This window comes from Eriocheir sinensis, chromosome 33, assembly GCF_024679095.1.
Source record: "Eriocheir sinensis breed Jianghai 21 chromosome 33, ASM2467909v1, whole genome shotgun sequence".
In the NCBI taxonomy this organism is placed as follows: Eukaryota; Metazoa; Arthropoda; class Malacostraca; order Decapoda; family Varunidae; genus Eriocheir; species Eriocheir sinensis.
Genome location: NC_066541.1, coordinates 8,311,804 through 8,328,969, shown reverse-complemented (window position 1 = coordinate 8,328,969; position 17,166 = coordinate 8,311,804). Strand labels below are relative to the sequence as shown.

Below are 17,166 nucleotides of genomic sequence, written 5' to 3'. Positions count from 1 at the left end.
AGGAGATTAGACGAGTTCTCATGATTGTTATTCACGTTGAAGGGGCAGTGGTCAAACTATCACTAGGCTCATTAAACAAATCATGAAAATACCAACGTAATCAGACGCTGTCGGCTCTCATAACAAAAATTTCCATGGACCACAAAGAAGATTAGTCTGATTCTCATGAGTGTTTTGTCACGTTCATGGTGCAGAAGCCTTGTAAAAAGTATCACTAGGCTCATAAAACAAACCATGGACACACTAACACAACCTCTATGAAAGCCATATCAAATGTTGGTGTGCAAACTTTGAAACATTTGAGAATACGGATCCAGGTCACTTCCTTGCAGAGTAGACAGGCACACAGACAGACACCGCTCGCTGGGTTAAATCTTTATTGGCAACGGGGAAAACACGGAAAATAAGAACTGTTACAAGTTAATAAATGCAAAGGTGGAATATTCTGGATCCTGAATCGGCATGCAGATCTTATGTATGTATTTGACTTAAGGGGTTTATCTCTCTCTCTCTCTCTCTCTCTCTCTCTCTCTCTCTCTCTCTCTCTCGCTCGCTCGCTCGTCCCACAACACAACATATATAACAGTGTAGCCACATGAACGGACAGCGCGGCGTTGCGTTGCGTCACACCCTTCAAGGTTCTCCACAAAAAGTGTTCGCCCCCTTCCCCCTTCTGACCTCACTCATCATCCGTCTTCATCTCCGAAACAGCGAAGAAACGCACGTAAAAAGCATCAGATTCCCCTATAGTAACTCCAGGAAGTAACGGATCAACGAACAAACGAAGAACGGCAATATTTCCAAGCCAACAAACAGCATCCGGGTTCCCGTTTTCCTCGGTGTTTCGGAGAGAGAAAATGGGCGACGGTCAAAGTTAAGGGGAACTATTCTTCTGGAGCAGCTTTGGGTTGACAGTTTTACATCGGCTATCGTAATAATCGTTCGGAGAGAGAGAGGAACTTGAGAAAAAAAAAAAAAAAAAAAACTTGCCCCTGCGGGATAGATTAAACACAGACGGAAGTTTTACACATACGTAGCGGTTCATTGCTTCGGGGAGTCGCTTCAGAAGACTCATATAAGTTCACCGCTGGTTCGAGTAAGTCTTTGGTGCAACACTGGCGGGCAGACGGACAACTTAGTGCATAATACAGGGATTGAGCAAGTGGTCCAATGTGAAAGGGATCGACGGAATGGGAAACGGGAATAAGAGAGCTTGAAATGAATAAGGGAAAGGAAAAGGGAACAGTTTGAAAGGAGTCGAGAGAATGGAAAACAGGAGCAGGAGGATTTGAAGGGAATAATGGAAAGGATATTCGGGCAGTTTGAAACGGGTCGACGCAATGGGAATGAGAAACAAGAGGGGACGGAAGGAATACGGGAAAGGAAAAGGGGTCAGTTTGAAAGGGAGCGAAGCAATGAAAAAAATGAATAAAAGGGTTTGGAGGGAATAATGAAAAGGAAAAGGGGCAGTTTGAAAGGAGCCAAGAGAATGGGAAACAGGAATAAGAGAGTTTGAAGAGAATAATGGAATGGAAAAGGGGGTAGTTTGAAAGGAGTCGAGGAATGGGGAAACAGGAAGAGGACTTGAATATGAGAAGAGTGGAAAAATAGCCAATTTGAGAGGGATCGAAAGAATGGAAACTGGAATAGGAGAACTTGAAAGGTATACGGGAAAGAAAAAGGGAACATAATAAAAGGAGTTGACGGAATAGGACACAAGAATAAAAGGACTTGAAAAGAATACGAAAATTAAGAAAATAGGGTAGTTAGCGTCAAGGATAATGGGGAAAGAGGATAATGAGGAGTTCTGATGATGAGGGTGAAGGGAAAAAGTGGCCAATCTGTGTCGTGGTAAATGGAAGAACTGAAATATGGACGAAGGGGAAGTCGTATATAGGGATCAGACAGAAGATAGAGGATTAGGGTCAGCGTAAAGGGGCTATTACACTGGGCAAATTTTCCGTGGATCTTCAGTCAAACCACGATTTCCGCTGGCGTGGTTCTCATTTGTTTCTTGTTCTTGCTGATGATGATGATGGTGAGCAATACTGCCGTCCTTCAAGGAACTCTACCGTAGCTTTGGAAGATCGTGGACACGTCAGAAAACCACGGAAATCTGAAAATCACGCCAGCGGATATCGTGGTTTGACTGAAAATCCATGGAAAATTTGCCCAGTGTAATAGTCCCTTAAGTCGAAGTGATGAGTAACAATGGGAAACAAGAATAAGAAAAAGGACATGAGAGATAAAGGAAAGGGAAGGAAGGAAAGGGAGGAAAAGAGGGAAGAGGAAGTGCATAACGAAAAAAAGGGAGTAACAGTGGGAAACAAGAGTAAGAAAAAGGACATAAGAGATAAAGGAAAGGGAGGAACAGTAAAAAACGGAGGAAAAGAGGGAAGGGGAAGTGCGTAACGAAAAAAAATGTGTAACATAGAAAAACAAGAATAAGAGAATACAAAAACGAGGAGGAAAAGAGGGAAAGGGAAGAAGTGCGTAATGAATAAAAAGAAGGGAGTAACATATAGGAAAACAGGAATAAGGGAAAGTGCATACGGGATAAAGGAAAGGAAGAAACAGGAAAACAGGGAGGAAAACAGAAGAAAAGCGCATAAGGAATAGAAGGAAAGGACTAACAGTGAAAACCAGGAGTAAGGGAAAGTTTGTAAGGGATAAAGGAAAGGAAGAAACAGGAAAATAGGAAGGAAAACAGAAGGAAAGCGCATAAGGAATAGAGGGAAAGGACTAACAGACATTAACAGTGAAAACCAGGAGGAAGGGAAACTTTGTATGGAATAAAAAGAAAAGAATGACATAGAGGAAAACATAAGGGAAAGGGCGTAAATGATAAAGACAAGGGAGGAACACAGGAATAAGGGAAAGTGGGAAAAGGGGTAAAGGGAAAGGGATGACACAGGAAAGGACATAAAGGATATAGGGGAGTAAAACAAGGAAGGGAAAGGGCATAAGGGATAAAGGAAAAAAAGGAAACAGGAAAATATTAGGGAAAGGGCATAAGGGTAAATTGAAGGGTGTAACACAGAGAAACAAGAAAATGGGCATAAGAGATAAAGGGAAGGAAATAACAGAGGAAAACATAAATAAGTGAGAGTTCATAAGTGATAAATGAAGGCAGGAGAGTGAGGGATGAGCCAAAGGTAAATAATTAGGCAGGTACGGATTTTGAAAGGATAGGTTAGATTAGGGAACAAGATGCACAGATTTGGAGGATCTTGAAGAAAATTGAGTTCGTAAGATTAGAATGGGGAGGATGTGCTTGAGATCATTAAGTAAACAGGTATACTTATTTTTGGGAATGTTTAAAGGTATGACGGAAAAGAATAGACGGAAGGAGTATTTTTTTGTCACTTAAAGGCGAGACTCGTATCAACACAGGTACTGGCTTCAGGTGATCAAGGGGACAGGTAATGTGGGGATAATTAAGGTACAGCGCAGGTCGCTTCTCGTAATACTGTCAATTAAACGTGGCGCGAGAGTACAGGTGAACGTGAAGCCTCCAGACTGGTATTACCGAAACAGTGAATCTTTAAACTGAACCAATCGTGAAGCTCCAGTGAAGCCTGCCAGTCCGGGCCACACGCGCGTCTAGGAATACTTACTGTCCTCTAAATATACATAATAACTTTTATAGCTTCGCACAGGTAAAACGTTTTCTTCTGCAACACCAAAGACACTTAGAAACGTCTGTATATATACATGGCAAACCTTATTTTCGAACGCAAGGGACACTGATTCAAGCCTATTACTCGCTGGGTTGACACTCTGTAAGGGAGGGAGGGAGGGAGGGTAAGGGAGGGAGGGAGGGAGGGATACGTGGCCAACACCTCGCTTTAACACCCTTCTCTCCCGCCCTCAACAGCTCGCAGTCACTATAGCGAGGTTAGGGGGCGGGATGGAGGGGCGAGCCGGCGTGACCAGGTGAGGGCCAGGTGAATAGAGGTGTTCTAACAGGTGAAACGGGGCGGGGTGAGGTAGTCAGGTAAAGGGATAACAAGATGGGTGGCGGGGACGAATAAAAGTACATAACAACCATTCTTAAAGCCTCAGAGGTGGTACTTCCTTGTGGTCTTGATGTCGCACTTCATGATCTTGAGGAACGTTTGTCTGAAGGTCTTGTTGAAGAACGTGTAGAAAAATGGGTTGACCATGGACGAAGCGTAGCCGAGCCAGGTGACCAGGTTGATCATCTCCTCCCCGATGTGGGCCCCGCACGAGATGAGGACGTTGGCGATGAAGAACGGCGCCCACAGCAGAACGAAGGTGAAGAAGACCACGCCGAGGACCTGGAAGAAGAGGCGAAGAGATGATGAAGAACAGAGAAGAGAAGAACGAAGAACTAAAAAGTGAAGAACGGCGCCCACAGCAGAACGAAGGTGAAGAAGACCACGCCGAGAACCTGGAAGAAGAGGCGAAGAGATGATGAAGAGCAAAGAAGAGAAGAACGAAGAAAAACGAATAAATGATGAAACCGGCGCCCACAGTAGAACGAACGTAAAGAAGACATGATAATAAAGAACGTAGAAATATAGAAAAACGAAGTAGAGAACGAAGAATTGATGAAGATCGGCGCCAGAGAACCTGTAAAGAGGCAGATAAATGATAATAAAAAACGAAAAAACAGAAAAGCAATATAGAGAATGAAACAAAAATGAAAATAGACGAAAAAATGGATTAGGAAAATATGAAACAAAAAACGAAATTATAAAGAATGGAAAGACAGCAATGTTGATGTTATTAGTGAAGAACGGTAACAATAAGTCTCGTTTTCCGTAGCCTTGCGTGATGTTAATGTATTGCCTCTTTGTATTTGAGAAGCACAACAAAGGCAGCACTCGCCCTCCATCCATTTTTAGCTTGAGCGTATTGCCGGTATGGAAAATGCGACTGATACCTACAAAGAGAATGGAAAGCAGGAGAAAAGAGGCTTAGGATCGTGTATGAGAAAAAAGTCGAGATGAAATAAAGGTCGAATGTGAACATTGGTTGCCTGAATGCGGGAAAAGACGGAAACCAAAAACGATCCATGTCGAGTCACCGCGCACTGAATTGGTCCTGATGTCCCCGCTCTCTCCCTCGCCCTCATCCAAGGTAACATTAGGCCGTAGGTACCTACGCTTAAACGTATCGGTCTTCCATTACCTCGGTTTCCCAAGGACACAGAGAAGAGTGACCGGGCTTCCATGCAGAAAGTTGGAAAGTTTCGTGTAGTCGGCGCAACATCTGTGGTCATGTGCCGGCGAGAGACAGAAGGGGAAGGAAGTATAGGAGAAGGGAACAGATCCCAGGAGACGGGACACAACCCCTGATTAATACCTGGTATCCATTCACTGCTGGGTAGACAGGGGCGTAGGGTATCGGAAAAGCCGCCCAAATTTTTCCACTCCGCCTGGGAATCGAACCCGGGCTCTTTCGGTTGTGAGCCGAGTGTGCTAACCACTGCATCACGAAGCCCCCTTTCAAGGTGCAGAAACCATGTAAAATTTATCACCAGCATCACAAAACAGTCCATGAAAATCCCAGCAACTTTTACGAGAGGCTTTTCTAACGGGGGAACTGAGGCGCCGGTACGTTTAAAAATACGGACTATATTCTTATAAACATTTCGACGCCCAAGTAGCTACACATATTTGACAAGGCTTTCGTAGGAGTTTTGTGCATTTCCATTGGTAGTTTTATGACCCTGGTGGTAGTTTGACCTTTATTCTGTACCAAGAACCTAAATAAAAAAACATTAGAACCCGATTGATCTCCTTTCAGGCCTTTCAGGAGTTTTGTGCATTTCCATTGGTAGTTTAATGACCCTGGTGGTAGTTTGACCTTTATTCAGTATCAAGAACCTAAATAAAATAAAACATTTGAACCCGATTGCTCTCCTTTTAGGCCTTTGGAAATAGTTTATGTGAGAAGAGGAAGCGTCTAGAAATACCCACCATTGACTCCTAACGCCAAGCTCCTTTCATCCAGCCAATCCGCTTCCGCAGCTATGGAAGAGGGGGCGGGGCTTGTGGACGCCAGCTCAGTGTACGGTGACTATAGTAAGCACCGTTGCCAGATTATCGTACTCAGAGCCTCGTATTTACCGGTTTCTGAGCCATAGCTATTGCAAAAAATACCAATAATTAACCATTTTAACGATAACTATATATGAGGGCAGTTATTGGGGTCGAGGAGGCAGCTTTGGTGTCGGAAATCGGCAAACATAGGAGGCTGAGTACGACAATCTGGCAACGTTGAATTAGTAAGTCACACCATTGAGAGTTCACTAAATTCTGCACAATCACGTATTTTTTTTCGACTGGCGGAGAAGCCAAATAAAGTCTAGCACAAGCACACAATAGAAGCTTAAACACTACTCGTGGGTTAGTTTGGAAAGTACCGGGGAGTGAGTGAGTGAGTGAGTGCGTGTGTGCGTGGTTGAGTTTTTTGTTTTGTCGAACGCCTTGTGGAAACCCAGGATCGTGACGTCACTTAAGTTATGTCATATGAAAAGAAATCCAGAAATTTAGTAGGAGCAATTTTCTCTGAACCCGTTGAAGGAGGAGGAGGAGGAGGAAGAAGAAGAAGAAGAGGATGGGGATGAGAAGGAGGAGGAAAGTGAATAAGAAGGTGAACGTGACTTGGGTGTATAGGGGAACGAAAGGGAACGTGACGCATGTGAATGAAATGAGAAAATGACAAACTGTTGACACCCCGCTTATTGCTTGCCTGTGTGCTGTGTGTGTCGAGGGGGAGGGTAGGCCATCTCTCTCTCTCTCTCTCTCTCTCTCTCTCTCTCTCTCTCTCTCTCTCTCTCTCTCTCTCGTCGCGTCAATATTGGAAGAAGACCGCCATGAATGCCTCCATCGTGCTTTGCCGCCTCCGCTCCTCACTCGCGCATTCACCACCCACACATCATCCTCTGACGGTCCTATTTCCCGGCCGTGCCCTCTTTATACCCTCCTTTGTCTCCTCTCCTCTTCGTCCGCGTCCCTCTCTCTCTCTCTCTCTTTCTCTTCGTAAGCGCTTCTCCTTCCCCCTTCCGTCCGTCCGTGTTCCCCCTCGCATTTTTTAGCCTGTCTTTGCTTCCTGTCGTTTATCTCCTCGTATCCCGCTCTCCGTTCTCGTAATATCGTAGACTATATTACTTCATGCCATTCTTTCCACCCCTCCTCTTCCTCCTCCTCCTCATCCTCCCCTCCTGCTGCTGTCTCTGTTCCCCCTGCTCCTCATCCTCCTCCTCCTCCACCTCCTCCTCTAACTCCTATTCCTTTTTGTATTCTCGCATCCTATCCCTCATCGTATGTTTTTCGTAATGTTGTCGAATATATTACCCCCTCCTGCCCTTCCTCTCCCTCCTCCTCCTCCTCCTCCTTCTCCTATTTCTTCTCGTATCCTCGTATCCTATTTCCCCCTCGTGTCCTTTCTTTTTTTCTCTCGTAATTTTGTAGAATATATTATCCACTCCTGCTCTTCCTCCCCTCCTTTCCTCCTCCTCCTCCTCCTCTCTTCCTGCTACTTCTCTTCCTCCTATTCCTTCTTGTATCATCGTATCCTATTCTTGTTTCCTTTTGTTTCTCCTCCTCCTCCTCCTCCTCCTCCTATCTTCCTGCTACTTCTCTTCTTCCTATTTCTTCTTGTATCATCGTATGCTATTCCTGTTTTCTTTTCTTTCTCCTCCTCCTCCTCCTCCTCCTACAAGCTCAGCAACGTTGATCACTCCAAACTCTTCACGCTACAAACCAACCTGAGAACAAGAAACAACGGAAAAACAGTTCAAGCAAAGCGATGCAATACCGACATCGGCAGGAGTTATTTCTCGAATAGAGTTGTTCGCCACTGGAACAGCCTTCCTGCAGAAGTGGTTAGCGCAGAGACCATCAACTCCTTCAAGAAACGCATTGATCGCCACTTTGCTGCATCGGGTGTGAACTGAACGTTCCCAAGAGCAGATACACAAGTGCTTTAATCCTTCCCTGCAAGCCACTCCTATGGCAAACGGATTGATTAAATCACTGAACGCAGGCAGCCTAGTAATGAGCCAACAGGCTTTCTGCTGCCTGCTAGTCCATGTTTCCATGTTTCCATGTTTCCTCCTAGACCTCCATCTTCTCCTCACCTTCGTCGCCTTCTGCTCCATCCTGAGGTTCCTTCCATGGCGCTTCGAGGACACAAACTTGAGGGAGGCGGAGCATGACTGTTGCCGCCACAGCCCGCGCGGCGACGACCCCGCCTCCGAGGACCCGCCCTTCTGCAAGAGCGTGGTGGTCACCTGCCCGCCCGGCCTGTTGATGGAAACACACCTGAGGCTTACCTGGGGCACACCTGGGGGGATTTAGGGATATTTTAAGGGACATGGACGTTGCGTGTTTACCTGCAACTAGAAAGAGGAGACTGGGGGGGGAAAGGGGGGAAGAGAGAGAGAGAGAGAGAGAGAGAGAGAGAGAGAGAGAGAGAGAACTGACACGGTAGGGCATTTGAAGGTGTACGATTGAGGAGTGAGAGAAGAGGGAGAGGGTGTAAGGGGACGGGTTGGAATGGAAGGGCAGGGAGAGTAAGGGAGATGAGAGAAACAGGATTGAGGAGGAGGCGAGGCGAGGCGAGGGTGACAAAGGAATGAGAATGACGGAGAAGGGACCAGGACAGACAGAGATACAGACAAACAGGTAGACAGGCAGATACAGACAGACAGATAGACAGGTGAATAGAAACAGAAGCATACACACACAGACAGACAGACACACAGACACACACAGGCAGGCAGAAAGACAGACACAGACAGACGGACACACAGACAGACAGACACACACACACAAACAGACAGGCAGGCAGACAGACAGGCAGACAGACAAACAGGTGAACAGAAACATACAGAAGCAGATAAGGACAATGGTTGGGAAAAATGACAAAGTGAAAAGACAAAGAGAAGACATTTAGGGGGACAGGTGTGAGAGAGTGAACAGAAAGGTGAGACAGGTAGTGAATGAACAGTTGGGAGCCAGGCGTGGGAGGAGGAGCACCTGGGCGTTTACCTGAGGGTGCTGCGGGTGACCAGGTCCTGGGTGGGTCTGGGCGGGCTGGACCCCTCGTGCCACGGTGAAGACAAAGGGGCGCCGGGCTCTGCTGGGGGAAGGGGACAGAGATGAGTATAAGTGCCTGATGGGGGTGAGGGGGTGAGGGGGTGAGGGTGAAGTGGTGTGCCAGCGGGGTGGAGGGAAAGGGGTGTTGGCGTTTGCTGTTTGTGTGTGTTGGTGTATATGGTATGTGATGTGTGAGGGTTGTTTGTTGGTATGTGGTAGCGAGGGCATCATGTGGTGTGTGGCTCTGAATGGAGAGGGAGGGTAGCAATGACTCCTGGAGGACTTAGAGGGAGGGGGTACTGTCACTCTCAGGGTGGCTGGGTAGGTGAGTGGTGTGTTGGTGGTGTAGTTGTGGCGTGCAGTGGTGGCGGCAGAAGATGCAGCGTATAGTTCTGTTAGGGCGGGGCCTGAGATGGGCGGCGTGGAAACAGTGTGGCGTGTGGGGAAGGTCAGTTGTCTAGAAGTTATGAGTACTTTGTCATGTCAGGGAGAGTCGTGAAGGGGAGGAGGGGGCGAGGGCAGGGGGAGGCGTTACTGGCAAGACTCACGGGCGTGGCGGCGCCGGGTGAGGCGGATGAAGGCAGCGGGACAGCAGCAGCAGCACCAGCTGGCTCCCCCCCGGGGCTGGCTGGCGTCGCGGCTGCGGCGGGGCCGCGGGGCAGAGTAGTGGACGGCCACCTCGCTGGGCTGCGGGGCGGCGCACTCCTCGCACTGGCTGTCCTGCGCCTTCATGTCCTCCAGGAAGAACCGCGGGGCACAGCTGCAGGGCACCGCCACCTGCCCGCCGCTGCCGCCGCCCGCCGCCCGCGCTCCGCCCCCGCACTCCTCGCCACACCGCTCTCTCGCACCGCCCCGCGGGTCGCCGTTCTGTTCGTATGTCGGGGAGGTGCTGGACTCCTCTTGGCCCCCCGCAGCGTCGTCTGGGTGGAGGTGTGGGTGGCGGCGGTGGAGGGGCGAGGTGGTGGTGGAGGAGGGGGCGGAGCGGGCGGCGGGGGGCAGCACGCTCATCTCGTAGGCGGGTGCCGAGGCTGACAGAGTCGGGAAAGACTGCTGTTGCTGCTGCTGCTGCTGCTCCTCGGCTGCGCGCAGCTCCCGCGTCGAGTAACCCCTCAGGTTGCAGCCGTCAGCCCGCACGAGCGCGGAGCGGTGGTGATAGTGGTGGCTGGCGTAGCGCACCAGGGGCGGCCGCCGCTGGGGGCTGCTGCCGAGGCGCCGCAGCTTGGCGTGAGGCCCGCACTGCTCCGGGCGGCAGGTGGCCTCGCTCACCTCGCCGTCGGTGAGCGAGACGGCCGTGCTGGTGCTGAGGGTGGAGGTTGTCTTGCAGAGCAGCCTCTTCCAGCGGAGGGAGCGTGGCGAGGGTGAGGCGGAGGCGGAGGAGGGCTCCAGCACCGAGGACTGCAGTTCACTCTGTTTCTGGGAGAGCAGACGCACCGTGAGGGCGTAGGTCACCAGCATGATGACCAGCGGAATGTAGAAGCAGATGACGGAGCCGATGATCTGGAAGAGCGACACGGGGATCTGACACACGCCGTCCACGATGGTGGTGTGCGGCGCCGTGGCGTACATGAGGGACAGCGGCAGCGAGGCGGCCAGCGAGAGGCACCACACCAGCACGATCTTGAGAACCACGCGCCGCCGAGTTTTGTGCCGCCCGAACTTGATGGGGTACCTGCGGGGCGAAACGAGTGGGTCAAAGAGCACCGAGGGAGTATGTGGGAAGAGTGGGGCAGGGTGAGGGGAGGGCTGTGGCAGAGGGCTGCGTCAGAGCACAGACCTGTACCATGGTTTGGCTGGGACGAGGGGAAGATGGAGGCAGAGAGGGGGGTCAGGGAGGGGAGCTTAGAGTTAGGCTGTAGGAAGTGTTGAGGCAGGGGATGAGGGAAGGGGTGCGACAGAGGGTTGGGTCAGAGCACAGGGCCTGTACCTTGGGTTGGCTGGGGCGAGGGGAATATGGTGGCAGCGTGAGGGAAGGTGGCACAGAGCTAGGTAGGGGATGAGCAGAGGAGTGGGGCAGAGAGGGTGAAGTCAGGATTTGAAGAGGAAGAGTTGCCTTGCCGATGATGGGGTGAGGCAGGGGTGAGGGGCCATGGTGTGACGATAGAGGGATAAAAGGCAAAAAGGATAGACTGTCAGGGGACGGAATCAGATAAACGGATTAATGAATAAGTAAACGAACCCTCATGCAGAAAAGCGGACATTGCCAGGTGGCTCACGTATCCGGGATGAAAAATGCAAAACAATTTATACGTGTCAATTATTATGTAAAACTATTCCCTTGGGCACTTAAATTCTGATCAGTTGTTATTTTGTATGGGAGGGAGGCTGTGTGTGTGTATATATGACTGGAGGTGTGTGTGTGTGTGTGTGTGTGTGTGTGTGTGTGTGTGTGTGTGTGCTGGAGGGGTGGATGTGTGGATGTTTCGGTGTATGTGGGTGGGTGTGGGAGGGGTGTAGGTGCGTGTGGGGTGTGTGTGTTTGGGGGTGGATGTGTGGATATGTTGGTGGGTGTGGGTGGATGTGGGTGTGGGGATGTTGATGGGGGTAGGTGGGGATGTAGGTGTAGGGGTGGGTGTACAGGTGGGGGGCGATGAGGGGTGGAGGGGACTTACCTGAGCGAAAGGAAGCGGTCCACGGAGAGGGTACAGAGGTGCATGATAGAGGCGGTGCAGAAGAGGACGTCGAGGGAGATCCAGAGTAGACACAGCTCCGACGAGAAGGGGAAGTGACCTGCGGAGGGAGGAAGGGGGGGCGGGTTAGTTACGTCTCTCTCTCTCTCTCTCTCTCTCTCTCTCTCTCTCTCTCTCTCTCTCTCTCTCTCTCTCTCTCTCTCTCTCTCATTCGTGCTAAAGCGTTCTCCTTTTTTCATTTTTTTTTTATTTGTCTGGTTTAGTGCACTATTTGCTGTAAAGGTTATTAAAATTTGCCCACGGTGTTATGGACTCGCTCAACGAATATATGGCGTTGTCGATATCTATGCAGGCGGAGAAAGATTCGAATCTTCTAGTCGCTTTGTGCTTCCTGTCTTACTGTGTGGCTGTGAGACATGGACACTGAATACGGACTAGGAGAGGCGTGTCGATGCCTTGGTACCAATTGCCTTCGTAGGATCACGGGGTCTCGCTGGAATGACTTCGTGTCGAATGACTCGAATCAGTGACTACTACCTGAAACTGAATCGAGGCATGGTACCAACTCAGTCCGTGAGCGCCAACTCCGGCGAGGCTATATGGGCACCTGGCGCACCTTCCGGACGTCGATCCCGCTTACAGGGTACTTTCTGTACGAGACAACCCTGAGTGGAGGAGACTAGATGGACGCCGATCCTGCAAGGAGGAACTTGGGATGGAGAGGGCAGCTGCGTGGGAGCTTCCTCGGGAGGACCGCCGGGAGTATGGACGGTGATGGAGTGAATCAACGCGCCCCCTGACGTATGATCCTCCTTAATTATTTATTAGTTATTTAGTTATACTTGATATTGATCAAGTTTGTTGAAATATATATTAACATGACGGAATCGGTTGCTTTTCCTTTACAATATAATCAAGAAGATAATAAATAGATGTATGTAACAATTTAACGTTGACTGAAATCCAGTGTTCACCGGTCAAAAATGTTATATCTATATATATATATATATATATATATATATATATATATATATATATATATATATATATATATATATATATATATATGTATGTATATATGTATATATGTGTGTGTGTGTGTGTGTGTGTGTGTGTGTGTGTGTGTGTGTGTTTTGATGATGGTGGTGTGTGTGTGTGTGTGTGTGTGTTCAGTTATATCCCATACGGCCACCGCAGCAAATTACAGGTGAGCGGTAATGACCTCTGCCTCTTCGCTAGCAATTACTGAGCGGCAGGTTAATTGAACGTGACTCGCTTCCACCTGGCGGACTAGCGGGAGAGCGTCAGCCAGACAGTGATTGGCCCTAATCTCTTCCTACCTGTGATTGGCTCTGTATATTGCCGAAGAGGGGGAGGATTTGCGGTGGTGAGGAGGTGGTGGTGATGGTGAGGTGGTGGTGGTGGTGATATGGTGGTGATGGTGGAGGTTATTTGGATTGTGAAGGAGGTGGTGGTGGAGGTGATTATGATGGTGATGGTGAAGTGGAGGACTTGGTGGTGATGGTGACGATGAGGGTGGAGGAGGGATTGATTTGGGAAGATTATGGTTGAGTGGAGTTGGAACGTGGTGGTGGTGGTGGTGTGATCATGTTGGTGAGATGGTGGTGGTGGTGGTGTGGCGGTGGTGGTGGTGGTGTGATCATGTTGGTGAGATGGTGGTGGTGGTGGCGTGGTGGTGGTGGTGTTTTGGTGGAGGGTTTGAAATAGTTAGTAGAGGTTGTGGTGGGAATGGAGGTAAAGGGTGTATGCATTCTAGAGGTGGTGGTGGTGGTGATTGTAGTGGTTAAGTGGTGTGGATTAATGTCGGTGGTGGTGGTGCAGTTGTTCATTAGATTGATGTTAGTGGTAGTGGAGGGAAGAGGTATTCGTGATGAGAGATAGAGATTGAGATGTTCGCTATTACTAAAGGAAAATAAGACTCGAAAGATTTGTCATTAGAAAGATTTGTCATTAGAAAGATTTGTCATTAGAAAGATTTGTCAATATACCTTCAACTATTTTCCTTTTCCTGTTGATTGTTACGTTAAGAATTTCGTGGCCAATAAGAAAAAAACTCATATACTTTGAAATCACTGACTTTTTTATTTTAAGACCAAATTTTAGTGACGAGGGAGATTGTTATGAGGATGAATGAAATGGAAAACGTGGGAAATCCAAGCTGTAGTTATCATGTCGGTGGAGGTGATGGTAGATAGAAAAAATGAAGGTGATCTCTTCTCTTTATCTCCTTCTATATACGCCTTCTCTCCCCATCTCTTTCCCTTATCCCTTTCCCTTATCTCTTCTCATTTCCTCTCCACATAACCTTCCCCTCATCTTCTCCTTATATCTTTCCCTAATCTCTTTTCCTCATCTCTCTTCATTTCTCCCCCTCCTCTCCTCCCTTCCACTCCTCCTCCCCGAACTCTCCTTACAAAGAGTGACATAAGTCTTCCTGCACCTCATAAAACATACTCTACTCCCCCCCCCCCCTCCCAGCCCCCCTCCCGACCTTATCTCTGTCTACTAAACTTTCAGCATCCATCACTGCTTCATCTCCTGTCCCTTCTCTTGATGTCACCTTCCTTCCTTCCCGTACCCTGCAGCCTCCCGCCCCCTTATCACACACACGAAGACTGTAGATGATTTTATTTTTATTTTTATCTCACATCATCCGTCGCTTCTTCATTTCCTGTTTCTACTGTTGATGCCACTTCGCTTCCTTCCCGTACCCAGCCTCCACGCGTAGACTGTATATTATTTTTAGCCCATAGCATCTATCATCTCCTCATCTCCAGCTCCTTGAAATGTCACCTGTCTTCCTTTGCACAGCCTCCGTTCCCAAAGACGTTACGCTAACATCACACACACACACACACACACACACACACACACACACACACACACACACACACACACACACACACACACACACACACACACACACACACACACACACACACACACACACATGGCAAATTCCTCTTCTGTTAATATGTTGGCTAAGTGATTCCTGCAGTTTTCGGAGTCTTTTGTTGCTCAGCCTCATGAAAATATTAATAATACCCATTCGTCACTTGTTCCTGATGGCGTTTTCCGTGTTCCTTTTCCTTATTGCACATCCCTTTTCGAAGATGAATACCACCAATACAAATAATGCGAATCCAAACCCTCAGCTTCGTCTCTGTAAAAGATCTGCATTCACACGAACTATTGAGGACCATTACCGTGAAGATGTGAGTCTCGTCAGGAAGCGATTAGGGAAGGTACTTGCACACACAGACTATTGGAGAAACCCGAAACTGAGGAGGACATTTATCTCGCCCATGTCAAGGCCGCGACGGAGACACAAACATGAGACATCCTTCCGCGGCTTTTATGGGGCCTCGAGGCACTCCAAGAACAGCCTCCAGGCGATCCTTTTTGTATTTATTCGCAATCTGTCGACTCTCTCTCTCTCTCTCTCTCTCTCTCTCTCTCTCTCTCTCTCTCTCTCTCTCTCTCTCTCTCTCTCTCTCTCCCCGTATACCACCAATACATCCCTTTATAGTGAGACTTTCATCCCATTTTCTCCTTCGCCCTTTACATCATTCTTTTTTTTTATATATTTAGACTTTCACTTCATCTATTTTCTACTTACACTTACCTTCCATCCATCCATTCGTCCAGTTTCTTTTGTTTATTTAGGTCTGCAATCTGTTCACTGTCTTCTTATACTACTAACCCATCCTCAAGCCTTCTTATTTGGCTTTCATTTCTTCTTTTTGTATGTAGACTTTCAATACATCAACTTTCTACTAACTCTCTCTTTATCCACTTTCTGTTTAGATCTTCCATCCATTCAGTTTCTGCTTCCATTCCATTCTTCCATTCATTTCCTTTCTTTTGACATCTTCCTTCCCTTTACTTTTTTTCATGTATTTAGACTTTCGGTTCATCTACCTCCTACTAACACTCTATCCACCATCTATCGAGACCTTCCATCCATCCAGTTCTTGCCTTGATCTCCCATTCATATGCTTTCTTTTGCGACCTTCCTTCCATATGCTTTCAATAGGCAGGGGAAGGGGTGACAAAGAAGGGGTTGTTGCATGGGTAAATGGGGTGGGAATAGGGTGCTTCGTGAGGGTGAGAGAGGCTGGTGAGTGATGGGTGCTGGTGGTAGTGAGGGAGAGCTTGAAAAAGGATGATAGGATGGTGTTGAGAGGCTAAAATGCGGTGGGTATCTGGTGTTGAAAGAGGGATTGAAGTGTAGTGGTTAGTGGTGATGGTGGTGATAAGTGGGTGATGAGGTAGAGCTTGAAAAATAATGTGTTGATGGTGGTGGTGTTGAGAGGCTGAAAAGTGGTGGGTATCAGTGGAGTTGAGAGAGGGTTGGAAAGTGGTAGGTAGTGGAGGTGGTGGTGATGAGTGATGGTGAGGGAAGTTGATAAGTCGAGGGGCTTTGTGATGATGATGAGGGGGGGGGGGAAGGGATTAGAAATGGAGGTGGAGGTGGAGGAATGGTGGAGCGTGGGGGGGAGGGGGAGGAGGTGAAGACAAAGTGGAGGCGGATCAGAAGAAAATAAAGAAGAATGGACGCGGTTAAAGAAAAGAAGAAAAATGAGAAAAATGAAGAAAAAGGAAATTGAGAGAAAAAAAGGAAGAAATTTAGAGAATGGGAGGACGGCAGGACGGAAGAGAGAAAGCAAAAGAGGGAAGTGCAATAAAATGGAAGGAGAAAGGGAAGATGAAGGAGCGTAAGGGAAGAAAAGAAGAAAATGAAAGGTAGAATGACAGGAGAAATGAAAAAAAGAAAAAAAGGAAAGTGCAAGAAAATGGAAGAAAGGGAAGATGAAGGAGAATCAAGGAAGAAAATGACATGTAGGAGAAGGAGAGAAGGAAAAGACGAGATTAAACAGAAGGAAAAGTAGATGAAGGAATGCGAAGAAAATGCAGGAAAAGGGGAGAAGGAAAAGTAAAAACGAAGAGACATGGAAATAATATAAACAGACGAAGGGAAGGGAGGAAAAAATGAAGGTAGGAAAGGAAGAAGGGTCGAGGATGTTGAATGGGAGGAGAAATTGAAACCGAGGCAGGGAGACGAAGATGGAAGAAAGAAATGAGTGGAGGAAGGGACTGCTAGTGGAGGAATGCGTGGAGAGAGAGATAAGGCGGAGGAGAAAGAACGAGTGAGGATTTGCATGTGGATATCTTGATTGCATTCCACTGCCTCCACTTCCACGCTCCACCACAACCACAACCACAATGAAACTACCACATTATACTGAACCACATCCTTCCACCATATTCCCCCTCCACCTAAGTCTCTCTCAGACCATTAACTCCATCACAGTTATTTCCACCACCACCACCACCACCACCACCATAACTTCGTATAACCCTTTCACACTCCACCAGCAACCTATCCACTAATGCCACCTCCACTACATTCCCTTAACTTGACTTCCTTCATCACCATCACT

At 48.1% G+C, this 17,166-nt stretch overlaps 1 protein-coding gene across 1 annotated transcript; it reads right to left on the bottom strand.

Annotated features, from left to right (window-relative positions):
* Window positions 1-363: 363 nt before the first annotated feature.
* Window positions 364-11,811, bottom strand: LOC127006840 (D(2)-like dopamine receptor; the record flags this gene model as incomplete). Its single annotated transcript, XM_050877195.1, has 5 exons — window positions 364-4,301; window positions 8,114-8,279; window positions 9,027-9,117; window positions 9,623-10,743; window positions 11,684-11,811. Coding segments are annotated over 5 exons (1,746 nt in total), but the record flags the coding sequence as incomplete, so codon positions are not given.
* Between the last annotated feature and the right edge of the window lie 5,355 nt (window positions 11,812-17,166).